Below are 27191 nucleotides of genomic sequence, written 5' to 3'. Positions count from 1 at the left end.
TTGACTGCGTCAATAACTTCTGTGCATGAAAGCACTTAATTTTTAGAACTTATGCTGTAAACACTGGAAAAAAGACTGGACTTTGTCATGAACCATTGGAATCCGTTTCCTCGACACAACGCAACTAGATACACAATTGTACAGCATTACATTGGCTTTTCTGGTTAGCCTATTTAGCTTTTGGATTGCGGGTATTGTTAAGAGAAATGCTGAACTAACCAAAGCAACCAAATGCTTGTAAGTGCAAGAACTGGGGCCGTATTCTGTAACGCTTCGGTTTTCGAAGGATTCGGTTTGGCGGTGGCGTCACATTGGGGCGGTCCGTTGACGTAATGAAAACAAGTGAAAGGACAGAGACCAATCGGCGCGAAGGTTTCTTTTTGTGGCAGTGAACGTCACAAACCGAGTAAAAATATAGCAATTTACGAGCGCTTCTTGGTAAATAAAAATAATTTGTTCATGGTATTGATGAGGTTTACGTTTTTCATCATGAAACGCGTGTGAGTTGTACTGGCGGTGAGTGACTTAACGAATTTTGTTTACTTCGGTTGACCCATTTATGCCGCTAGGTGGGACGTCGTACGCCAACTTCGCGTTGCGGCCAAAATACACACTCAAGTTCCTCGCACAGTCGGAGCGCTGTCTCTTTTGAGAATCTGAATTGTCGCCTGAATCCCTCATCTGTCATCTCAAAGGCGTCTTGTCGACGTCGAGGTTGTCGCTGTCTATCACGGAGGCTCGCTAAAAGCACGATAACAGGCGCCACAGGCACCGCACACGCCGTCATTTTGCTCCGAGTGCCGCGATCTCGCCCGTGCACACGGCACGCACAGGCTCTGCACACGGCACACCGCGCTTCGGATCAAACCGAAGCAGCGCGCGCGGCTTCGCTTCGTAGCAGACGACAAATTCGGTTTCCGCGTGATTGACATGTGCGTGACGTCAGCAAAAAATGCGTTCGCGCCCTGAGGCGATGGCGTCACCCAGGCGGCGACCAATCGGTGCACGCAAACCGAATCCTTCGAAAACCGAAGCGTTACAGAATACGGCCCCTGCTCAAGTGTGCGGGATGTACGACCGTCTGGTGGCGCTCTGGACCAGGTTCTTGATTTCGGTTCGTGCTCACATTTCCCGCATTATATTAAACGCTGAGCTGTTCTAGCACCACAGTTCTGTTTATCCTCGTTTGTAAGAAAAAAAAAATAGTATTGTTGGCGCCCCTGCTTGGTGCCGACATTGCGTACGTTAGCTATGGGCCCGGCCAGATGCATGTTAGGCTTGGCTTTGCATATCTACGCATGAAAAGCTGACAGATGGCCAAGGTCGAATCGGTAAGTGCAGAGCGGTAACGGTATGCTAAAACACTCTGCTATCCCACATCACACATCCCTGCTCATGTGGTGTAGGCTATGTTGCTGCGCCAGGAAGGTGCAGCGACGAGATTGCGTCGTGTGCACTCCGGCTGTGCTGCATTCCTCAGCTTCTTCAGAAACGACTCCGTCAAGACAAGCATAAGGCATAAAGCCCCTATATTTATAAAAGTAGCGCCATTCTTAGATCTTGCCGCCACCGCGCTCACCCCGGCGCTTCCTCCTCGCCCTCTCTTAGCCGCCTCCTGTCGCCCCAGCCTCCTCCGCTCCCCCATTGGCCAATCCGTGTCACGTGGAAGTTCGCGTCGCGCTTTTGTATATTTTTTTTCTTTCCAGCGCGCTCCGACTGCCATTCTCGGGCCTGTGCGACGAAAGTGCTGTACGCACAAACGGATCAAACGTGTAAGGGACAAGAACTTCGTTGTGATGGCATGCTGCTGCGCCTTAAGTTGCCGCAACCGACAAGGCGAGGGCAAAAGGCTTTTTTTGTTTACCATTCGGCGTGCGCAAACGCTTGCTGCACACTTCATATTTGCGCCGTCTCGCATCGTCGCGTTGCTACTTCCAAAACGGCATTATTAAGACCAGTTACTGACTGACGAAGCAAAATCGCGCCTCAAAAACGTCTCCGCAGGGCGCGATCGAAGTTTTTCTCGGATTTCCTCTGGTAGCGCGTTAGCTGTCGTCTGCCACGGCAGGCCCGACGCAGGCGGCGCCACTGTCGATATCGCGCCTCGATCGCGCTGGTCGCGCCGAGCGCGATAGTGGAACGGAGGAGGAGGGAAGTGGATGGCGCTACTTTTATAAATATAGGGGCTTTAATAAGGCAAACGCACACGCGCCGCTCCTGCCTCGCACACACTTCCCGTGCCTTCTCGAGTGCAGAGGGCACTTGCAGACACCTACTTACATGTATGGTCGGAAGCGGAACCGACGCCGTGGGCGACTATACATATAACGAGGCGACGTGAAGGAAAAATGGAAAGGAACGCTAAGGGCAACGGGCCTGGTTTTTAGCGCCGCAGAGAGTTATGTAAAGGCCACAATAGACGCTCGGGAAACCATCGTGCACGCCTTGTACGTATATAGCAGGGCACATATGCGAGCGGCACGTGAAAGGCGTGGCAGTAACGGGACGGTAAGATAGGCTAGCGACCGGCGCCGAGATCCATCATCGCACCTTTTGCAGAGCGCTTGAAGGCGCCAAGACACCCGTCAAAAGTGGAGCGTGTGCGGACCAGCGCTTATCAAAGCCGCTTAGCAGGTCCTACAGGAAACCGCAATTTGTCGTCGCGCCCCACGCACGTCTTGCGGCTCTTCGCTTTGGCGCGTGAAAACACGATAAAAAATAGAAATGCGTGCGTTCGCCTCCGGCTTCGGCGCCTTGAAATCATGAGCTCTGTGTACTCCACCCAGATATCTGCAACCATCTGATTGGATACATGCATCGGGCTACGGGGTTGCACGTTCGGACGCGATACATCAAATTTCTTTATCGATATGCAGATGAGACGGCGTGTGCTGTCCGCTAGGTTGGGTATACCGCTTCGTCATGGTTTGGAAGCCATGTCGTCGTCTCGTGAGGATCACTCTTGCTCGTTCACACTTGGCAGAGGCAATATGTTCCTCGAGTCAACGCAGGCAGGTGCTCCTTATGTATATGAAAATGCTAAAGGCGACCTTCCTGGGAATCATGAATCTTGGAGCAATCACTTGTGATTCGAGAACGATTTCCATTTGTAGACAGAGCATCCACGGTTTGAACAGGTTTTCCTGTGCATCCTTTCCCGTACCATTTCTTTTACTCTTTCGAAACAACTATCAAAGCAACAAGCTCGTATGCAGGTGCCGGTGCATGTATACACTAACGCTGAATTGCATGCATCTAGGTCAGGCATGGCGTTTTATTTCTGGGACGTGGCATTTAGTCCCGCAACGCTTTTGCGCTTACATCTTACCGATGTATATGCTTAACCAGGATAGTTATCCAGGTTAATTTAAAAGATAATATTTGTTTTCTTTGTGTAGTGGCGTGCATAATACGAATGAAATATTGAAGAGTGAACACTTCGTGGTGATCGTTTGTTTCACCGTTCAAAAACTTGTCAAATCATTCTAAACCACTGCACACAGGGCAGCCAGGCCATACTTCAGGGCAAAAAAAAATTACTCCATCTCCCGCTAAAATGAACCATGTGTGGATGCGAAGCAGCGGGGAGATGGTTAGGTTGAGCGGGAGATGGTTTCGCGGCAGCGGCCGGAGCCCTCATCGCGGCGCTGCACAGGAGAGAGAATGAGGCGCGCGCGCTCAGTCATTTTCATACCGCGGAACTACCGTGGCGCCGCCAGTGGAGTATGCAGCTGTCGCACCACCTGTCGTGCGCGCCGCTCCGGATTCCTAGAGGAGAGAAAGGGGGGAGCGTAGGAGAAGAGAGAGAAGGGGGGAGGACGCGCATGCGCTGTGGGGGTGTGGCACGCGGGCGCCGCTCCGTACAGGATTCCTAGAGGAGAGAAAGGGGCGGGGGAGCGTAGGAGAGGAGAGAGAGGGGGAGGGGCCGCGCATGCGCTGTGGGGGTGTGGTACGCGGGACGGACGGACTTCGCATTTAAAAAAGAAATCCACAACACCGAAGCCACGCTCGCACAGTCTGGAGTAAGAACCACAGCCTAGGACAGTAGTAAGAACCTTATAGTAGGATCCGTTAGCTTCGAGTGCGCAAGTTGCTAAACGAGCTTCACGTTGGGCCGGACGAGCACATCGTCGCTGTTCTGCTGCGTGCTGCACGAACAAGAAGCACGGAGACGTTTTCCGAGACGGAAGCCAGGTTCAGGATTGAAGGGCTGCCTCCTCCAAAAAGATTAACCGCGCACGCTGTGTATACCTCGGCGAGCGCACGGTGCTTCGGCCGTGCTTGTGCGGCGCGGTAGCTCGATGCATCATGACGCGGTAAAACACCGCTGGCTTGTCTGGCGCATACGTCTTCGCGGACCGCGCCATGCGTGTCTACCTTATACCTTCTAAGCCTCTAAAGGAAACCGCGGTGTCGCTTGGAAGAAGGTATTAATGCCTTCGCGAGGGCTCGTGAAAGCATGTGGGACGGGGGGAGGGGGAAGCGGTGGCGGGTGGTCCGAAATTAGGAGCTCGCACCCAGTCTTCTATCCATCACTGTAATCCCGGAGACTCCCTCTTATAATTAAAATGCTCAACCGCCACTGAGGAAGGGCTGCCGAGCGCTACGGCTGCTCGTGTCGCTGCTGTAAAGTGAGGCGAGAACACGCCTCGCCCGAGACGTGTTTTGCAGCGCGAGTGCCATATAAAGAGGCGCCACCAGGGAGGTTTTGTAGAAAGTTCCTTGGGAGCTGCGAAGCGAAGCAAGCCAACCCCCGGGTTAGCGTACCGGCAAACCGTTAGTGTCCCATCATGTTGCGCAGGCCTCGTCGTTTAGCTCGCACGCAGGCAAAGGCACATCGCGCAGTTGATGTTCTTTCTGCATGCGAGGAGCGACTTTACGAGCTCCACCGGCTGCGAAATTGTGTCGCAAGCTGCGATGAGGACAGACAAGCCACGCCCGAGATCTAGCCACTTGAGCCGTGGCAAAAGTAGCTGATGTCGCTTTTGGTGCAGCTTTTGTTGCAGCATTGCACACATACATATAGGTGAACAGATGTTGAAGGCGAAGTTACCTCCGCTTTTCCTCAACTTCTGTTTCTCCTCTTTCGTGGGCCGATCGCGAAGATAGTGTAGTTTAAATGTGCCAAAGCGGGTGATGATGGTACCCATTATTATTATTATTATTATTATTATTATTATTATTATTATTATTATTATTATTATTATTATTATTATTATTATTATAATGTTATCGTGATGAGGATGATGATAACTGATGACAAAAAGTTGAAAGGCGATTCAACCTCTAGTTGACGTCAATCAGTCCATGTCGCTCCAGCGCAGTTCTTACAATCACTTATACTGTCCATACCGCACACCGTCGTGGTCGCCTATGTCAGTGCTGTAACAGAAATCGATATTACGTAAAGCCGCCATCGTATACTTTACTCTTTAGGCAGCAATTTAGGCCATCCGTAATTGCAGCTACGTATTCTGCGCTCGACGATTGTCTCTACTTGCCACAAAATAATTTACTCTACATTCCTGTTCCCTACAGAGTGCTCAGGCATTGCGTCTATAGTCCGTTTCACCAAATACGTGCAGGGCAGTCAGAGCAGTAATTCCCCTCAGTCACGCACCCGGATTATTGCTCTCAAGAATGAGAACCATTAAAGGAGGGTCTTTACGGAACCATTGTGTAAAATGTGCTCCACTAATTCAGTCGTCGATCTTCCACCCTTGATGGCCTCATGCACCACAGGACCAATAGCCGAGATTGGTCGAGCCCTTCGTTCTCGTTCCTGATTGGTTGCCGTGATCTCGAGCTTGTACTCCATTGCACGAATCCCGCGAGACACACCACCGACTTAAATGCTCGAGTTTGCACGCAGCACAACACATTCCAGTCGCGTTTCCTCCACGTGTTTCGTGTGACGAGAAGGGGGCCGGGCTACGCTGCGATACCTCCTCGCATTTCCACAGTTGCCGAGTCTGACGGATCGGGGGGGACAAACGTCGACAACGCGGTGGCGGTGTCCCTGAAGATCGAGTGACGCACGCCACGAGCTATGGTCGCGCCGCCGTGAGGGAAGCCGCCGCGGGTGTGCTACGTACCACGCCTGCCCCTTTACAGCCAAAGCTACGTGCGCGCCATTCTGCCACGCGAGATGCTGAAACGAAGCGGGGTTTGGGCCCGCCGAGCCCCCGCGGCAGCAGCCCTTTAGCTCCAATAACGCCGGGCTCCATAACTCAGGGTTCTCTCTCTGCGGGATGTAGCTATCAAGACAATTCTCGCCCGTAGCACGGCTGCCGCGTTTACGACGGAATGCCGCCAACCTCCCTGCCGTTCTCTTTTGGCATGTGTGGATTCCAGGACCCGGCCGCATGCTACTGATTCGACAGAGGAGGGAACGTTGGGCTGCGCTTTCCTGCAGCAAAGGGTTTATGCTTAGGCTGTCTCTGGAAGGCGCACTGTTGTGGTCTTTATGCTTCCTCTCTCGTTGCCAGCAGTCGTTTGTGTCTGGTCTTCCCTTGGATCTCCACTGTCTTGGTGCAATTGCCATTGCGGCGTTCACAGGAAAAGCGTCAGCTCCTGGCTAATGGGCACATTAAAGAAAAAAAAAAAAAGCTTGGAACTTGCCGCGTATACTTTCAGGGAGTGCTCCGTGGGCGTCAACGTTATAGAGGGTTTTAGATTGAGGGACGCAAGGTGATTTAGTTCTGCTTGCATATAGGTGAGCCGCTTCCGTCCCACCAAAATCCAAGCCGGCTTTGCGTCCCCTAATCGACAACTCTTGATGCGCTCCGGACTGTTGTGAGCACTCGTGAATGCCCGAACTATTCCACGATTTCTGTTATTATGCAAAGTTCTTCAAGACGGCGTCCCTTCGCACGAAACAGTTATCTAACGCTCATGCTTCGTGCGTAATAAGCTGTTTGCATACAAATAACGCATGCCTCATAGAGAGACTCTGCGCTCTCCCCCATACCATAACTGTCTCCTCGACCTAGCTGCTGGTCATTGATTTTTAGATGTGCACGAGGTGCCACCGGCAGGTTGTTTAGATATTAGCGGTACAAATTGTTGTCTTAAGGGAAATTTGAGACCAAATAGTAGGTTCAGTATAGCGTTCACGTCGACATCCACGAGGTTGCGTCAAACCAGAATGACGAAGCCAAGCGGTGTGCTGCCCATGATTCCCGGGCGCGGTCACTGAACAACCGAAGAAACGGCGCACGCAGACACTATAGCCCCGACTTCCCTCTAGTAGTTTGCGTATGAAGCTCCTACGTGTGCGAAGGCACCCCTGCCGCCGCAATGAGCCTCTCCGCCCAGCTCTCAGCCGAGGCGTCACTTTTCTCACATGCGTATTCCGGCCATGCGCTCGCCCACACTCGTACAGCTTTTACGACCTCGGGGCACTTTTCTTCGCGCGCTGATTTTGACGCCGCAGTTAGCTGTGCGTGCGCTGCTTTCGCCTAGACGCTTTTTTAAATCTTGTTTTTCTCTTTAAAGCACATCCCTCCTGCCTCCGTCAGGCACACCGCAACGCGCCATCACGTTGCCGTGTGGTATGGTAGTAAGCAGAACACTCGGGGCGTACGCAGCCACCCCCGCAACCTCGTCATATTCGGCGAATATACGGTGCTCCACCCGACCAGCGCTTGCTTCTCTTCCTCTGCCTCTGTGGCTGCACTGACGCTAGCCTCATCTGCGTCTTCTTCGTTTTCTTGTTGTTTTTCGCTCGCCCTCGAACGATCGGAGTGGCAGCGGAGAACGCGTGGCGGCGGCGGAAACGCGCCCGCCAAGTTCGCGATGTGTGGTCCCCCTTTGAGGGTGGTTTGCACGAAAACTCCCGCGCGCCGTAGCGTACGCCGGAGAGCACGCGTATTCCACTTGGCCCACACGTACACGCTTCCTTCGACTCTAATATTGGTGTCTTAGATTGTTTGCTTTTTGCCAGAAGACGTGAACCGTCATCAAGTCAGAAGGCTAAGCAAGCAATACAGCACTATCTGCGGTCCACTGGTCTATGGGAACGATTCTAGCACTTCCCGTTTCTTCTTCTTTTATTGTCCTTTTTTCTTTCTCTCTATCTCGCTCCCATATTGCTAACACTCTTGCCTCACCCATGCTCAAAGTAGCGAAACCGAAATTTACATCTGGTTAACATGGCCGCCTTTCATAGCTCTGTCTTGTTGCTTCTTGCCGTCACACTCCTTAATTAGGCCACATCCAAATAAACTTGTCGGGCAAAATCGCGTATCCAGCGCAGACCCCGTACGGTATTCCCAATGTTAGACATGGCACCTCTGTCTCCCACCACTTCGTAAGTACCGTCCCCACCTCCCCCCAGACACATAAAGTCTTTTTTCTTATCTATTTTAGTGCACAATGATAGGTTGCTGTTACCATTTAATTCAATAATCACTAATCTTATAGTGCTTAGTGCTTTTGGTGGATGTCAGTGATAACTCACATTTACACAAACACTTTCAGCGAAGGTCGTGGGATAGGCGCATTAAAACCGTTTCTTTCCTTTTTCTGTTTCTTTTTTTTTTCTTTTTTTTTTCTGACAACGCGTGTGCTAGCGTTGTCCGAAGAGCTTAGCTCAGGCGAAAACGCTAGGTGCGTGCGAATATTCGAAACGTTCAAATAACGAATCGAATAGTGTCCTATACGATTCGCTGTTCGAATTGAATAGTCATCATTTGTAAATGCGAATATTTTTCAAATGCTTTCCGAATATTTTAAAGCATCAAGTGCGCCCAAGTAAGGATAAAGTTGGAGCGAAAGTACGGTCAATTTTCATCCCCGCGAGCATAGTATAGACATAAAACATGAGAACTTGCGTAGTGGAGCAGGCTACGTTACTTAGGTAGCCTGTACAACGATCATTTGCACTCTCTGAAGGACCCTGTGCATGCGAAGAAAGTACTTGTTTACTTCTATTGCTCAATTTGTGCTTTTAGTAAACAACGTTTCACAACGTACTCTGTGATCAGGTGTACTTGATAACTTCAAGAATACTGGGATGTGAGCATCAGTTTATATTAAGTGTGATAATGGCAGTTCATTTTTCTAAAACTATTAGAAAAGTATTCGATATGGGATTCGATTAATTTCTGGCACTATTCGATTCGTATTCGATTTGGTCTCAAAAATCACTATTCGCACACCCCTAGAAAACGGAATGCACATACGCAAGGGCCGGCAGGCGAACTTTACGTGACTGTGAACAAGGTTGCATAGCCCACTTCGCGAAGCCAACGTCACTGACGTTGTTCGAATAGCCCATGTAGTCGACACCGAATACCATGATTAATCGCCACCTTGTGCACATTGGAGGCCGCGCGCTGCCAATCAGCCATGCTCGCACTTTACATTGTATCGCGTTCAGATCCGGGCCTGAACGAGCTGTGGGCATCACGTGACTCAGCCAGTGAGATAGGCGTGACCTGGACGGCCCCCTTTAAGGCTTTCGAAGGGCAGGGCCGTGACGGGAAGACAAATAGTTTTCAGTCTTAGACAGGACTTCGCGCCCAGAGACTTAATTTCGTGTAGCCGAGAAAATTAGCGGGTTCACCGTGCACGGCTTGTTATGTATTTTGTTTGCGTGTGATCAGCGCAAATATGCATACTGCTTCTCGCAAATACAGTGCACTGTCGTCGATGCTAGAGCAGCAAGTTTTCCAGCACGGTGGTCGAGTTCGCAAAGGTGGTCTTGCATGAGAAGGAATGGGGATTCATTTCAAGTAAAAATTGCGTAAACCAGAAATTGCTGCGGTGTTTCTAGCAGCTCTACGAACGCGACTCGTGAGCAGTTGAGAAGACACGCATATATATTGGAGAGCTGCACTGGTTTTTAGGTGACAAGGCATACCACCTCCAGCCGCCATCAAAGACGGTAAGTATACTTTCGCAGCTATGCGGCTGATTATGAGCGCCGGTCACATTCCAGGGTGAGCGTGCGTGTTTTCGTGGTGTTTTTCGAGAGTTGGCTTCAGTGCAAAGCCCCTCTTAGCCCCATTCCACAACGACTGGTATCGGCATTATCCTCATTAATAATAAGCCGTAATTGCCTATCAGACGTAAGTGGACGTGCGGCGAGCCAAGCAGTTTTATTTTGCGCCAGACTGATATTGAGGCGTGGTGCTGTAGGGCAGCCTTATGTTTTCTTGCTTTGTTTGTTGTGTCTCATATTTCCTTCATTCCTTGTTTCAATGAACAGAAACCTGCTGGGACAAGCCAGTTATACATATTCTAAAGGCTTCTCCTTCTTAGCATAGCGCAGTGAACTCACCTCATTCGTGAACTGAAATGTAAAAGAAGAGGAGGGCGGGGGAGACGAAAGAAAGCAGGAAGGCGAGGAAGTCAACCACAACAGAAAGTTCGGTTTGCTACCCTACACTCGTAAAGGGACTATGAGAGGTTGAAGAAATAAATCAAGTTTAAATTCTAACATTTCACTTGCCAGAACCACAATATGATTTAGAGGCACGTCGTAGAGGGGGAATCCGGAATAATTGACCACCTGAGGTACTTTAACCTCCACCTTAATCTTCTGCATTTTCTTGCATTTCTCCCCCATGGAAATGCGGCATCGCACCGGTATCCACCAGATAGACAAAGAACATGAAAGTAGAGTGACAGAGAGTGGAGGCACACGATCAAGGTCGGTCACGATCACAGCACATTATCGCAGCTGAATATCATGTGCAGCACAATGAGCACCATTCCATGCTAAATCTACGTGTCTGAGCTGTTGTCCTTCAAAAACTACAGTATTGCCTTCGTCCCACTTTGCTGCTACGGCTTATCAGTTCGGCATTCCAAAATAGTTTGTAAAACGGTATAACGAGGCAATATGTGATTCTATGTATGGCCTTTGAGATATGGCTGCGCCAGCGCACGCCACCACTCTAGGAGGCCATTTTGCGCACATAGCATTTCCGGCAAAAACTACCAGAGCGAACTCTGGCGCTAATGTCGCCGGGAGCCTGCAAGTATAGCGGTTCAGTCAGCACGGGAATGATGGATACATAGTATGCATAGATTGGATTGGATTGGATTTCCTTCTACGATGGCGTACACGGATATGGCTAAACTTCGTCCTAATCGCTTCGAACAGCTTCGTGACTATCCAAATTGATCATTGTCAACGAAGTATTGCGTTATATATAAGTAGGGCTCCGTGTTTTCGGAGTTTGTTTTTCTTGATATTCGGAGGGTGTTTTTCGGAGTTTATTTTCTGGCGGAAATTCGGAGTTTATCGGAGTTTATTTCTCGTAAATTCCCAATTCTCGAAAATTGGGTGTTAAATTTTACATTATTCTCAATACTCCAAAATCTTAGATGAAATGATATCTGAACACGAAAACATCAGAACACACGAAGCGTATTTTTGTTGTCTGGAAGGTTTGAACGCACAAACACATAAAAACACAAGCACAAATACTTGAATACAAAACGCCTAAGTTTGTGAGCATTACAACCTTAAGGCTTGTTGTAATTGACGGAGTCATACTTTATGAAGTTTCTGTCACTGATGGAAGCACGCTCCTTTCGATTGATGATTCTCAGCTTTGAAAATGCCCTTTCAACGCTTGCGCTATAAAAAACTCAGCGCGCAGCGCGAAAGCACTGGCCACTGAACAGTGTGAAGTCTCCAAGCGACAGGGGTTCAACAACGTTACCGATTAATTAGTTTGGATAGTTCGCAAAATCACTCATGTTGTCAGTTTCAAGAAACACTGACTTAAAAATCGGCGCATAGGTTTCGAACGCGCGGGGTAACTCATGCTTCACAATTAGATTCACAATTTGAACACTATACAAAAACGATTCACTGGTGTACTCCATGGAAAAGGTTCCTCGGAACTGTCTGCCTTCACTTTTCAGCGACAGCAGCGTAGTATCCATGATGGTCTGCGACAGTCGTTGAGCGGTCAAAGGTCTCTCTCTCCGTGCGCGACAAGCCCTTTGTTAAATGTGCGGTGGGTGCAGTCCACGAGATACTGTTGACGTGAGGTAAAGTTTATATCGGCCAAACCAGCCGATGTATCAATGACTGCTAGAACATGCCCTTTCGACATAGAACGGAACAGGGTCACATTGGCCGTTAAAATCGGAGTTTATCAGATAAATCCGAATTGTCAAACATTTTACCCGCGAGTGTTTATCGGGTTTTTTCGGATTTATCCGAAAACAAGGAGCCCTATGTATAAGCAACAATTTCTAACGATTACGTATGTGCGGATGAACTTATTGCGTTTACGCCTTTACAGAAGTGTGAATACTTGGATATTTGAAAGATAAAGCGTAATAAATAACGCCGCAACAACGTATGAAGCCGCATGCACGAAGAATAAATCCATGCAATGCGTATCATTCGCACGTTAGCTGAATTATCAAAGCGCCATAGTTCCCTAATGTTTGTAGAAAACTATATAGTTGCGATGGATCACATCCATGTCATCAATCAGGTAATCAAGAAATCTGCGGAGTACAATCAACCTCTCTATATGGCTTTCATAGATTATGAAAAGTATTTGATTCAGTAGAGATACCAGCAGTCATAGAGGCATTGCGTAATCAAGGAGTACAGGAGGCCTACGTGAATATCTTAGCAAATAGCTACACGGATTCCACAGCTACCTTGGTTCTCCCCAAGAAAAGTAGAAAGTTACCTATCAAGAAAGGGGTCAGGCAAGGAGACACAATCTCTCCAATGCTATTCACTGCTTGCTTAGAAGAAGTATTCAAGATCTTAGAATATCTCAGCAACCTTCGGTTTGCAGATGACATTGTCCTATTCAGCAACAATGGAGACGAATTACAACAAATGATTGAGGACCTTAATCGAGAAAGTGTCAGAATTGGGTTGAAGATGAATATGCAGATAATGTTCAATAGCCTGGCAAGAGCACAAGAATTTAGAATCGCCAGTCAGCCTCTAGAGTCTGTAAAGGAGTACGTTTATCTAGGTCAATTACTCACACGGGACCCTGATCATGAGAAAGAAATTTACAGAAGAATAAAATTGGGTTGGAGTACATACGGCAGGCATTGCCAAATCCTGACTGGGAGCTTACCACTGTCGTTGAAAAGAAAAGTGTACAATCATTGCATTCTACCGGTGCTAACATATGGGGCAGAAACTTGGAGGTTAACAAAGAAGCTCGAGAACAAGTTAAGGACCGCACAAAGAGCGATGGAACGAAAAATGTTAGGAGTAACGTTAAGAGACAGGGAGAGAGCGGTGTGGATCGGAGAGCAAACGGGGATAGCCGATATTCTAGTTGACATTCTAGGTGACAGTTGACAAGCGGAAGAAATGGAGCTGGGCAGGCCATGTAATGCGTAGGATGGATAACCGGTGGACAATTAGGGTTACAGAATGGATACCAAGAGAAGGGCACCGCAGTCGAGGACGGCAGAAAACCAGGTGGGATGATGAAGTTAGGAAATTCGCAGGCGCAAATTGGAATACGCTAGCGCAAGACAGGGGTAATTGGAGATCGCAGGGAGAGGCCTTCGTCCTGCAGTGGACATAAAATCGAGGCAGATGATGATGATGATGATATAGTTGCGTACATGTATAGTTGGGCTGAGCGGAGCGGCTTCTCTTCATGGTTTCGTGCTTTCATGATTACACCGCACGTCATCATTCCATTCAGGCAACCACTTAACGTATTGCTGTGGCCCGCGACTTGTTTGTTGCCAAAATTTGTAATATAAGAATAAAATAAAGAAAGAAATCAAATGGTTGCAAGGAAAGTAACATAGAGCGCTCAAGGTCCGCGGCCAGGCGGCAAAGCGGATTTCGCGACGTTTCTCCTGGAACCGACATCTTCCATGGTCGCCAACTCGACGCTAAACAGTGACGCAGCCGAAGGCGCCGCAGTCGAGGTTCCCGCTTCGCTGTTGATTCAGCGCGCCCATCCGTCATCCACTCCGACCGGGCCTCGCAATGATTGTAATCAGTCCCGGAGTCCTCCCCGGTCTCATTTTCATTTCTCTAATTACACTTGCCGCCCTTGCGTGTTCCCCCCGCTGAGCCGCTCATTCCCCGGAGTCGTTTACCCTTTCTCACATACACAGCCCACTTAAGGTCACTTTTCATCGAGCATCTCTTCTAAGCAGCCCCTCTCCGTTTTCCCATTTGATGACCGGCTATATGATTTCTCCCAGTGCCCTTTGACACGCTGTTGAGCGTTCGTTTTCAAGCCGTACCCCCCCCCCCCCCAAAAAAAAAAAAACAAAAAAAAAAACATAAAAATAAATAAAAGTGTGCAACTGATGCGAGCTGTACGAAGAAGATTCTAGTGCTGCGCGTACGGGCATACGCACTATGACTATTTGGTTCGCGTGTAATTTCCACAGACAGAATCGAGGCAACTGGCACCGGTGAAAGACATCGAGGTCTTTCACCCACTGAAAAGAAGTGAAAAAACAAAGCAAGGTAAACGTTGTTACTGGGAACGGAAGCCAAAGGTTCGTGCGAAGAGGTGCTCTTTCGGTTTTCGAGAAAGGGCGGTTGTGAGCTTTTGAAAAAAATGTCAGTTTTGCCCTAAGGGCGAAGCAATGAATGCGATAGCAACACAGCAATGTCATACGAAGTAAGGTGAGCGGCTTTGGTAGCAATATGAATTGTAGCAAACATGAGCTGATTAAGTAAGCAGGTGTGCTGCGGCGTAAGTAGACCGACATGAAGAGAGACTCGATGACCACGAGAAGGCGCGTATGAAACGGTGGTGTTGATGAGAAGCGCTTCCCGTGGGCAGCGCGTGCGAAGGGACACACCTGTACCGCTGCACTGCCGATCCGGACAGCATTGCATGTGTAGCGTGCGTTGGAAAATGTGGCCCGACTATTACTAACTGAATGAACAAGCGTGGTTTGAGCGCGCACAAACATGATTAGATCACACTGAATGACTGCAGACAACGACGGTCAAAACGCTGGCACCAAGCGCATACGCCGCAGCGGGCGAAGGTACGTGCGGTCTATCGCTTCAACGGAAACTGAGCGGCGAATGCACAGCGCATAGAAAGTTCGGAGCCGTGTGGAGATAAGAGACGGTGCGGCCAAGCGACGAGCGCGGTTGTTGGCAGAGTGGAAGTGCGCCCCCCCCCCCCCCCCCCCCCCCCCGCTCCCTCCGGCGCTGGCTTCCCGCTTCGTTGCTTGCGCGTGGGAGATTGAGTGCGTTCGCTCTCCGTGATAGCATGCGGCGCCGCACGCTTCCGCTCGGGGATACGGCGCGCGGCGAAGATTTTATCTATACGGAACCTCACGGCGACGGCAGAAATCCGGTTGAAGTGTCCATATAATTGCTATCACAATAAAAAAAAATAAGAAAAACAGGGCCTTGAAATTTTGCACACTGTGTGCGTCATGGCTTCGTAATGGCTTGATTGTTGTTGGTGGGCTGCTACAATGCATAGACAGGGTTCATGCAGCAGTAAGGACTGCTGCGCGAGTTAATGAAGGCGAGACTGGTTATTTTAATGTCTTTAGTCACCATCTAAATTACTCCGTTATATTTAGCTACTTTATTTCACTTGCCGTATGCAGGGTTTCGCATTTTATGTTATCAAAGCGAAACTCTAGTATTGTAGAGAACTTTGAAGTAAGAAAGCAAAAGAAAGTTATAGGAATATTCTCTGTAATTCCGAAATGTTTGATTGTTTTAGGTTGTAAATACTAAAGTTTGTTGTATTCTTCCTGCATTTATATTAGAAACGCAATAAAATAAAACGCCAAATAAAATGGTGTTGTCGAAGGAGTAAGTCGTTTCGGCTTCCACGCTAAGCCTTGCTTACTGAATTGCTCACAATATTCCATATTGATCGGCGTTCTGTTTATTGCGTTTCTAATATCAATCTAACTGCCTGTCCGGACTAAGATGTCGTCCAATTATTGATTTTAACGCATAACCTGTTACAATTCCACGCATTATTCCATATCCATTACAATACTACATGTCAGCTTGATACATACTATTAAAAACGCCTATGTGAACTTTCCTTTTTGATTTTTTTTTGCCCAAGATCTCTTACATCTACCGCTCTCACTACATTTCACAGCATTAGCAATAGCAGTGAGATGCAGAATTAAGAGAAAGACAGAAAAGGTCGGCCCGAGTAAGCATGCATGCAATGTTATTTACGCACTCCTGTAGACGTTTTCCAGCCTGGTCTTTACTCTCAGACTCACTCCTCTGATTGACGGACGCAGTAGCTGACTCTTCTACAACGCTGCACGTTTCTAACGAGACAACATGTGGGTTGCTGAGTACGACGGGGCGGCTGGTGCCCGGCACGCGCTGCCCTGCGCACATTGCGAGGTAACGCCGAGACCGGAAGTTGGCCATTACCGTCCCCCGTTTTCCGGCTTCATTTGGTCGCTGCTGTTCTCGAGGTTCCAAAAGGCTCTAAAGAGCACTCCGCCGTCGTCACGTATTTTACCCGTCTCTTTTTCTCATCCTAGCTTTACCTTTGTCCATACATACCGAGAGGATAAGTTTACACAAACACAGATGGAATCTTTTTTTTTTTTTTGTTCACTTATCATCTCGGCGAGGGTCTGTTACTAGTGCTGTGCAAACGTTGTCCCGTCCGAAGAATCGTCTACTCCTGCTACTGCCGTTGTTTCTCCTCCAGCTACAAGGTTTCCCGCTTTAACTGCGGAAGTCGTCAAGCTTTGCACGTCTTTCACCAAATAACATTTGGCAACGGCGACTGTGCGGAGTCCATTGAACTCGTCAGGAAGCGACAAAACAAAGGGACAGTCTGCAGAGCGTGAGCACGCCAGTATGAAAACAGGGAGTGAGTGAGTGAGTGAGTGTCTATTGGTAAAATCTATAGACATGCCAATAGACATGCCAATCGCCAATCTTTCTTCCAATTCATTATCCCAACTATGCTGGAGGATCACTCCAGCATAGTTAGGATAATGAATTGGAAAAATATTGGCCGGATGTACAAAAACGCAGCAAGGAAGCTAAATGCGGCAGTCGCCCAAGAGCGCAGAAGGGCGTAAACACTCGTCAAATGCATTTGTGGTTATGTGTTCGTATAAAACAAGTTCTTAAGAAAGATTGGGCTAAATATGGCGCGAAAGAGCGAACCTGAGAGCCAGGCGAAATACTGCTGTTCCCTCGATCAGAGCGCTCAGAGAATATTTCGCGTTCCCGCTTAACGCAGCACACGGTGGGGCTTCCCTAAAGTAAAACCAAGCAAGAAGCACGAGACGCATGTGCCAAGGTCTGCAAGGATGAGATGAAACACAGGACAGGCTTTGTTCTTGAATGCACACAGTCCTCATAGTAGGTTCCCCTCCGGGACCATAGTTGTAGAAAGGGAACGAACCCTTTTAGATTTTCAGTTTTCCGGAAAACTTCGAAGCAACCGCTCACGTATGGAAATAACTCAGGCAGACTGCGTCCATATCTCACCGCGCCGCTTCCGAGCCGAAAATAGCGGCCACATAAGGGGTCTTCCAACGATTCTGAATGGGGCAGAAGTGTGTCACTCCGGATACTGGAACTCGCTCGTTACCCGGGATTCGAAATGCAACCGTACGTTTGGCTCGTTCATTTGAACTATACGCTGTTGACGATGTTGTGGTGGAGATTAGTGATGGATTAGGAGGAGTTCATCCGTTAAATACTTTTTTCAAAATTTTGGCATCCCTTCAGAGAGATTGAGTAACGGAGGCGCGGCACGGCGACAGCAGCCAAAATTCACAACTTTTAGATCACATTCTATGCAGCACTGGATATAATAATAGCTAAGTGTCAGAGCTGTAAATTGACCAAATGGGCTGAACTCCAATGATCATTGAGCTCTTCTTATAATGAAAATCCATTGGTGTACCTTGCAGTGGATTCCTATATGGTGCGAGAGATCAGTGGGCTGACCAATCGTCTTATGCACGGCATCGACTGCAAAATGTCCAGTAGCAGTCGGTGACCAAAATCTATGACGCTCTTTTCAATATCGATCATGTCAACCGACAACCATCCACCACCACCACCACCACCCGAACGTCTGAGTTCTCTAAATAGTGATGCATCTCGCATGGTGGAGGGTCTGTACATTGTAATAATGGATACGGGAACTGTACTCTTAACGCGATCAAGTTACGGCGATAGTGGGTCACAGTCAGGGTACGCGGGTCTTCTTAATATCTGGGAGGAATTTTTCATTTTCACGTAAGTTTTATCGCGGCACCTGTGTGTTACAAGAAACCATATAGCTTGGGAAGACTTCCAAAATAAAAAAGGGGATATATACAGGAACTAAACTTGGAAGAGCAGAGACAGTATTATGTAAGGATTCTTTTTCTTCGATTAAATTTATTTACTTATGACCTATCGTAGCAAATGGCCGATTCTGGCGATAGCGAAGGTGTGACGCCATTCTATGCAATAAAGAAGGACAGAGAGATTGGAAAGTGGAGAGAATATTTGCATAGTACGGCCCCAGTTTTCGTTCGTGCATTTCTCCCGCTTGGCTGGGCAGGAGGACTGCGAAACTGTACGTATGCATTGGCCACACACTTCGTGCAATCGCGAATGTAGAATGTTTTGGGAAACTTTCAACTCTTAAGATAATTCTGAAAAAAGAAAGAAAGAAAGCAAGACGGATACAAAACGGTGCACAATTCGCACCAGGCTGAATGCTTTTGATTTCTTCGCTTCGTCTGCGCCTTCTTTGACTCTATTACGCGAATGCGGAACATGTATACAGGGTAGCCCACTATGAAAGACTATATGGTAGCTAAGAGTTCCGAATTGCGGACTCTTTTGACGCCCGACGTTTTCATATTTCGTAGCTAATAAATAAAAGGAAGATGTCGAAGAATAATCCCATATATAGTTTTACGTCCCCGTTATGCTTTCGACAAACGACTATTAGTTTAGTCCCGTGGGTTCGACGAAGCTGTTAGCTTTCTTCGAATGTTTCTGCCGCTTGCTACACCCATTTATTTGTCGAGCTTGGCGCGCGGTTAGCCGACGCCGCGGCTTATACAGCCTCCACGACGCTTTAGCGCTTTCACTCAGACTGCACAGACGACGCTCGTAGCCCGACGGCGCGTTCGTCAGAGCGGAACGCGATCATCATACACGCACAGCTGATGACGGTTCGCAGTAAGCGGCCTGGCCTTTGTACAGCGGGGTAGCCGCCTAGCCGCTTCTCGCAGCCGGCTTCATCGCCGCCCGAGCAAGAGTGGGCGGCGGCGGCAGATGGGGAGGGCGTCCTATGCCTGCCGCCCCCCGAAAAACAAAGCGCTCTCGTTGTTGTCCATGCTCGGCACTAGCCCAGCCCCTTCGCGAAAGCCCCGTATCGGTCGCGTAATTACCGTCGCCTGCTGGCCGCTCTCGCAAGGGGGACGCCACCACGGGTTCGCTTCTCAGAAAATAGAGGGGCTCAGGCGCCACCGCTTCCGCTGTTTGCTTGCCTCCGCTGCCGTATAGGAGCCGGTGAAACCGCGTGCGCAAACACAACTCGGCCGCGTTGTGCAGAGAACACCCGCCGCTTTTACGAGCGCCACAATGATTCGACACTTGTATAAACTGCGCCTGCGGATTGACAGTTATGCACGTTTGAGCCCCGCGGCTACATCGGAGGCCAATTGTCGGTCGGGCGTTTTCTTTGCGTTGTTGCTCCCTCGACGGGGTGTCCTTCCTATTATTCCCGATACGTCAATCGTCAGGAAGTCGCCTTAACACGTGGGTTCTATACCTATAGCCCCGGTTACATAAGCCAATGAAATGGCGTCCGTTTGACTGTGTCAGAGTGCCGCAGAGGAGCCTGATACAACGGACATTGGTTTCCTTTGGAGAACACTATTCCTTATCGCCATAGAGACCAGCAGGCTCATTCATATCTATCTAGGCGTGCGGCTTCTTCTTGGTGGACCCCTTACCATTCATACTGCGCAATTTGTTCAAAGGTGGAAGCGTACAAGTTGACGCAGGAAATGAAACGCCATGCAGTCCTCATCGCCCGGTCCGCACACCACAGGGACTTGGAAATTGCCACCTTTCGGAACGTAGCGAAGTCTTTCGTTTATAAGGACAGAACTGATGTGTTCTGGCGGTGACGTGCCATCTGTGGCGAATAAGAAAGCGCACAGTCAGCGGTCAGACGTCGTCAGAACCCCTGATTTTCTCCGGCGTTTGCAAGTCATCGTGAGTGACGAACCAGGGAAGTTAATGCGAGCCATTGCAAAGGAGCTCCAAGTCGCGTAGTCGACTGTCAGGCTCGCTGTGAAGCAGAACTTGAGGTACCATTCCAGTGTCATGAGGAGGGGGCAATTCATGTCCGGTAAAACTCGTGAGAATCGTCTGCTCCGGTCCAAGCGCTTACCTACCACGCCTATCTATCACGCGGCTATGCTCTGCTCATGCGATTCGTCATATTCAATGTACATGACTTTCATTATTGGGTGCAACGTGTGCGAAAAAGAGAACTAAGCCGTATTCTAGCATCCACCAACTGCAAGTTGGTTTAAGACCAACGGCGCACGGTCTTAAGGGGGCTGAGGACTGAACACCGTAGGTCTTAAATCGCATCTTGCACCGTGTGTTCTGAATCATTTATTTCTTTGAGCAGCTTGGCTAACGTTAGCTGGGACACCCAATATAGGGGACATTCAAGTAGCGGATAAGCCGGCTGCTGCGGCGCAGAACGTGGATTTATTGATACCTTCGCACAATTGAAAATGAATAAATAGATCCTGAACAACTTTCAAACCAACGAATAAGATTTCAATAACGTTGAAACTTTGGCCGGTAGGTATATCGCATAGTTGATATACCGCAGGACGAGCGCTGAGACGAAGAAGGCAGTGCAGTGTGCGTGTCGCTCTCTTCTGCGAGCTTAGTCTAAGCGCTGGCCCTCCGGAAAGAAATAAAAATGACTAATAAGTAGAATGCCGCCTATTTTAGCAATGACAACCTAATGACCTCGTTTTCAGGCATGAAGGCGCCAACTAGGTCGTGAGAAGCGTGCGACATCTCCCTAATCGCGCCTTGCGCGTAAACCGAATTTGCCGAGGTGTAGCACGGGTGGTTAATTGACCTAGGCTGTATATATATATAGCGCACGTCGGGTCGTCCAACGCTACATCGCTCTTGATAGAGCCCGCGTAAAGCTCTTTCCATTAGACACGTGTCTGAAGTTGTTACAAGCCCGGCCCCCTTTAGTGAGTTTCCTGCCCCAAACGACCGTAAAAGTGTTGCAGGCCGAAGTAATCACGTCCAAATGGCTTTCTGCAACGACGACTACGCGCAGCATCTGTCATTGCAGAGCGTGACTGCAACCATGGTTGGTTTGTCGTAACGAGTGCGTTGTTTTTGGTCAGATTGGCTTTACTTCCTTATGGATCATATAAAAGTATAGTCGCGTCATCAGTGAACTGAATACCATTTGTTCTTGTTTTTTTTCGGAAGGATAAGAATATGAATTGCTTAATGAGGTTAAAGTGATATCATGTGTCAATTTGTCACCATTGTGCCAATAAATAATTAGGCAGTAGGCAAGAGAAGAGGCACAGCGACGCTTTGCTGTTAAGAAGTCTAGCTTTATTTTCCGGCACTTTAATCAAAATCGCGTTTTGTTCTAAAAAGGGGATGTTGCGCTTTGTGTAGTATCGATTCAGATATGCCATTGTAGCGCCCTCCTTTGGGCGGTGCGTAGAACTCGGATAGCATGCGCCCGCATGAGAAAAAAAAATAGCAGTGGCTTAGCTCGGCTATGCCAGGATATGCGTAGCGTGAGCTAAGTCGGCCACATCGTTCAGAACCGGTATACTTGGTGGCATGGCCGGGCGGGTAACGATACCCATTGGTAACGCTAAAGAGTGGAATCTTCTGCTTACCGAGAAAGTTCTTGCACGTTGTACAAACCCGCGCCACGGTTTCACCCCACTCAGGTGGCTCCGCTAAACTCAACGTTTCACGCATGGCACTACTTACCGGCGTCAAGTCTTTATGTGCCACAGTCTTTCACACACGTCGCATACATATCCAAACGCATTGTTTACGAAGTCCGTCTCGAAGGTCCGAGTCGCACTGGCGCTTTCGCCAAGTTTCGCCGTATAGTCAGTCAATCGGCGAGCCTTAACGTCATCGACGGCGTCCTGTTGTTGCTGCTGCTGAGATGGTCGAGCACGTCGCTCAGCGTCCTGGCGACGCCGCTTTGCTAGACGTTCCTCCCTTTGCTCCGGTGTCTCCGCAGCACGTTTAGCCTTCTCCTGTTCGTTCCTCCTACGCTCAACTGCTAATTACTAGGCAACTACTTCGGGATCCGATGAGTTAAGCTTTTCGGCGCTCTTCTGCGCCGCTGAGCAGCAATTTCGCTATCCTACTCCATGGCTATACCACAAACGATCACAGCGCAAACGATCAAACGCCCAGCGCAAACGTCGGGCCGAGCGCAAATGCCTGGCAAACGCCCAGCACGCCAGCTGTGCGCCGTGTGACGTTACTGCTCCTCGCGCATGCGCAGCACTGCTCTTCAGGAGTCACGCGAAACTGCTCAACCTCGGCCAGTGTAGCTCACGCTACAAAATAAAGACGGCGCCTGGCCGTGGTACGTGAACCCACGGCTCGCGGTTCTATTCTGGCGTCTATTCGGGTCAGCCGTGTCTCTCGTTCGCTCCTGAGGCATAAGCCTACACCATCAAGCAAGTGACGTACTAAACACAAATTAGAACAAGAAGGTTATGTTTTATGGATCATGCTACTGATACGCTTCCGGTGGATTGCCGCCGTTCGCTGCAACTCAGGTGCGTCGCAAGGCACAGAATTCCAAGAATGCAAATAGGAAAAAAGAAAAGACAAGAAGAAAAAGGAAAAAGAAAAAGGGGAAGGAGAACACACCCACACAGAGAGAGGAGATGCTGCACGTGTCATGGAAGGACCGAGGACGATGCTTCTCAAAAGCGCGTCGTCTCCCACTACGCCTCCAGGGCATAAGGTTCGTTCGATTCGATAGCATCATCTTCGACTCGTAGCTAGCGCAAGTACAAGAGAACCAGAAGCGTCCCCCCAACGGCGGCTTCGCTTTGTTGGATCTCACGCTCGTTCAGAAAATGCGCTTCTGGCTTTCCGAGGCATCCATTGAGTGCAAACGTGCCATGGTAGCGCACAGGGGCCTCCTCAGTTCACTTCAGTGCAGCGTTCGCATTGACAACTATACGCGGAGGGCTCCACCGCAAAGAAAGGCGTCCCTAATTGGGTGCGTCCGTGTACCGTATTTGCCACCATTTAGCATGCGAACGCGTCTTTCTTTTCGGGCCGTGCTTGTTCGGTCTGTGTAGCGCTCACGGAGTACAGTGGTACAACTCACTTGACGACAGTGCATGGCTTGATGGCACAGGTTCCGGTCTCTTCTTTCGGTCTGCTGTTTCGTGCACGCCACTTGATTAGACTGCGATGAGACGTTACCTCGTTACCGCAGTTCCAGCTCGCATCTCTGTTGTCGCTACGTGTCATACGGTTGCGCGATAGTTGTTCGTTTCCTGGTGAGAAAGATCTGCAGCACAGGGGAGAAGGTTAGTTCATGCCATGGAGTAAGAGTACTTTCTCCGTGGTTCATGCAGCCACCCTCTTTCATCATCTCTACGTTCTCCGTGTGAACCTCGGCATCCCACAGGAGCCGACGTGACATCGTGAAAAGAATGGAACAATTGCCGGCAAACGATTAAGTAACTTTGTACCTTGTCGTGTAATATGAACAGTGACTAGCCTCTCATACATGCACATTTATTTTTACTGTCATTTGCAGCTACAAATATGGATAAAATCTCTCAAAGCTATGCTAATGAATGTATGCTGGGCTCCATGAACAATAAAGTGAAGGCGCCTTGTTCATATTTTCTCGAGAGGGCAATGCTGCCGCTGCAGCAGTTCTTCCAGTTTTGCAACAAATACTGTGCCACTAAACGTGAACGTTCAACCATGAATCATGCCAGTTCCAATTTGAGTGGTCCAAAGCGCAATTTGTTGCCCTACTCGTTCGTAACATTATACCGCTACCACAGCCGTTATCAAAAAGGTCACCAAGATCTGTCGTCCGTTAACCATATGAGGCCACATTGTTCCTTTACAATAGTCGCAGTGCTATTTGTAGATCAACAACCGTGATGAAGTTGCACTCAGGTCGTCATCCTTTCTGTCTTACCTGGTATTTGAAGAGCTTAGAGAAGTAAACCTGCGAAAGCTTTCAGAAACCTCTAAATATGTGCGGTTCCCATCTATAGTAGCTAAATGAAACCTTTGGAGTTGATTGAAAGGCTGCTGAGCAAATACAATACACAAATACAAATACCCTGCTGAGCAAATACAAGATGGAACACTGGCAAGACGATCACTGCCAGTTGTATGGACGTGAGCAAATAACGCGTGATGTCAAGAACTTTTCGGCTCCGCTGTGGCGCTGTCACTGGCTTTGACTGTGCTTCTATCCTTTCACTCTCACCATTTTTCACCTTAGCCCTCCTCCAAGAAAACACAGTCAATCAGAACAACGCCTAGTTATCCTCGCCTCTTTTTTATAGAACGTACCTTTCAATTTAACACTTTAGCTGCCTCTCGCTTCCTTTCACTGCGCCGCTATATTAAAACGCGAAGTCTTCTAGAAATCTCATAACGCTGCTGCCGACGCCTCGGTTTCCGAGGCGGCGCGAGCACGTGTTTTCGCAGTGGTCAAGTATAGATACAATGTGTTCGCCACTCTAGCTTCGCCGTCGTCTTAGCTTTATAACTTGTGCGAATCACTACGAACTAAATCAAAAAGAGAGAGGGAGTAATGAAGAGAGAGAAAAATATGACGGTGCTTATGTGGTTCGTCCGCACGAATGAAAACACCGTGATATCGAAATGGGCGAAATAAATGCACCTTTTCATGTGTTTTGGAACCAAACAGCTTGATGAAAATCCAGAGCTGCTTTCGATATTGCTGGCGAAGGCACATGCGGAACCTCTCGAAAGGTCGAGTGCGCCCCTTAGCTATCCGCATATTGCGCACCGGAGCTGCACTATACGTCCCCACCGTCTTCCATTGGTAGTTCTAGGTTCTGCTTGGTGCGACGAGACCTGAAGGGCCAAAGAGGCAGTTCCTGTCTTCCCAGAACAGCGCCCCCCCCCCCCCCCTCCCGCTTCAATAAAAATAGGCCCTCCCCCGTACGCCCGCAAAATTCGCAGTGGTGGCACCGATTGCAGGCTGCTCGAGAAAGAAGTTCGTGAAGTAAATGGAATAAAAAGCGCGCGATGTTTGGCATAAGCGTGGAAGGGCGCTCGAATATTCTGGATGTATGGCAGCGCGACCGCGTTTCAGAGTCGGAAATACATTCTGAGTTATTACTTTCTCCGCTTAAGCTCCTTACAGTATTTTGCGCTACTCCATCAGGATGTCAGCGGTGTCTTTTATTCCGTATTTGTGCGAGGCGATAGGGTTCGAATAAAGTGCACCAAGCGTCAGAAGTATTCAAGCCATAAATTTGAATTAGCGCGAATACAAGTCTTGAAGTGCGTCACTGTGGTCAACAAAGCATGAAAAAAAAACTCTGAAAAAATATTATCCCATTTATCGGCGGAGTTCTTCCGTGCCACGCAGAGATAATGTTCCTCCGGAATGTGGATGGTGGTAGTGCGCCTGCCTGATAACTCTTAATCAGGCTGCAGAGAATCGTTTAACTTGACACGTATAGTTTTCATTGTAACATACTTTTAATTAAAAAATAAATTTCAGCAAAAGTTTATTTCTTTTCATTCCGAACACTGGATGCTCATTCGTAGACACCATAGCTTTCAACGTACCATGTCGCAGTGTCAAATTAAGGCTTAAGTATTGACTGGCGCGCTGGAAGTGAAATGGTTTTCGTTAGGCTGTATGAGTCCGGCTTGGCTTGGTCCGCAAATTATGTCGTTCGTACAAAATTTGAAATTTCACTTTGATGAGGCTACTCCAATTTTTGCCAAGTGCGATATCAACGTGACCAACATAGTTCTTTTTCACTGTTGGTGTCAATTAAGGAAATTTGCCCGCCATGTCACTAGTCACAGCGATTGCGAATTCAACCATACATTGTTTCATTGAGTTGCCACGGGGGTTACACATGAATTATCCCTGCGCCTCCCTCCCCCCCCCCCCCCTCTTCCCCTTTTTTTTTTCTTCCAGTTGACATTTCCATTTATATTACAAGTGCAACACAGTCTACCTTTGAAAGTACCGCATAGTCAGTATGGCGCCTTCGATTACAGGATGTTGTGATATGCATGAAGCTATGCAGACTATATTTTCTTGTTTATTACATAGCCTTTATTGGCATGCCTTTTATAATATTGAAAGCTGGGCGAGTTGGTCTGGATGCAGGACTGTAAAGTCGCAGACTGCACAAGACGAAGAACAAGATGGACACACAAATTCGCCGTTGTATATCCAATCTTGTCGTTCGCGTTTTTGGGTTTCGCGTCATTTACAATCAGTGCCCGTTAAGCGTACACCGTACTGTACCATGCTGTACTTCTCGAGTTCGCCTGCTCACAGCTCTCTTCTCCCTGTTGTGTTTCCGCAGCGTCCAGTCACGGAGGTGGTGGTGGCCGTGCGCCTCGCATCACGGAACAGCCGGTGGACGTGGTGGTCCGAAAGCACGAGCCGGTGACGCTCCGGTGCGGCGCCGATGGCGACCCTTCTCCGCGAATCGCGTGGTTTCACGATGGGAGGCCCGTGCGCAACTCAGCCACGCGCATGGTTCTGCCCGAAGGGACAGCTGTTCTTCCTGCAAGTGCAACACAGCCGCCGGGAACAGGACACGGGACTCTACTGGTGCACAGCCACCAACGCGTTGGGCACGGTCCGCTCCCGAAACGCTAGCGTCGATCTCGCCGGTGAGTAGCCCTACTACTCTTTCTCACGGCCAAAGAAAGGATAGCTGTTTGTGGGTGTGTGTGTAAGCCAAGACTTCATTTGACGTGTCTGCACTCGTACACGTGGCCTGCAGTTCGCAGTGCTTGAGACTGTGTGTCTTTGCGATTGCGAACAGGGACGGCGTACTGCTTTCGAATCGTTGCTGAACGTTTGAATTCGCCAGTGGTTGTCATCTCGGCTTTGACCAGCATAGCACATGCTATACTGCCGTGGTATCCCGAACGTTGTTGTGGTTGAGACCATATGGATACCGGCGCTGACTTT

General features: G+C 48.9%; 1 protein-coding gene across 1 annotated transcript in view; it reads left to right on the top strand.

The window, feature by feature from the left end:
- LOC119456711 (roundabout homolog 1-like) overlaps window positions 1-27191 on the top strand; it is a 157216-nt gene that overhangs the window by 66178 nt on the left and 63847 nt on the right. Inside the window, 2 exon segments of the mRNA XM_037718534.2 lie at window positions 26575-26762; window positions 26764-26887. Coding sequence (XP_037574462.1) covers window positions 26575-26762; window positions 26764-26887 — 312 coding nt within the window.

This window comes from Dermacentor silvarum, chromosome 6 (assembly GCF_013339745.2).
Source record: "Dermacentor silvarum isolate Dsil-2018 chromosome 6, BIME_Dsil_1.4, whole genome shotgun sequence".
Lineage (NCBI taxonomy): Eukaryota > Metazoa > Arthropoda > Arachnida > Ixodida > Ixodidae > Dermacentor > Dermacentor silvarum.
The sequence above is the reverse complement of the archived record's forward strand: the minus strand, read 5'-3'. Positions and strand labels throughout refer to the sequence as shown.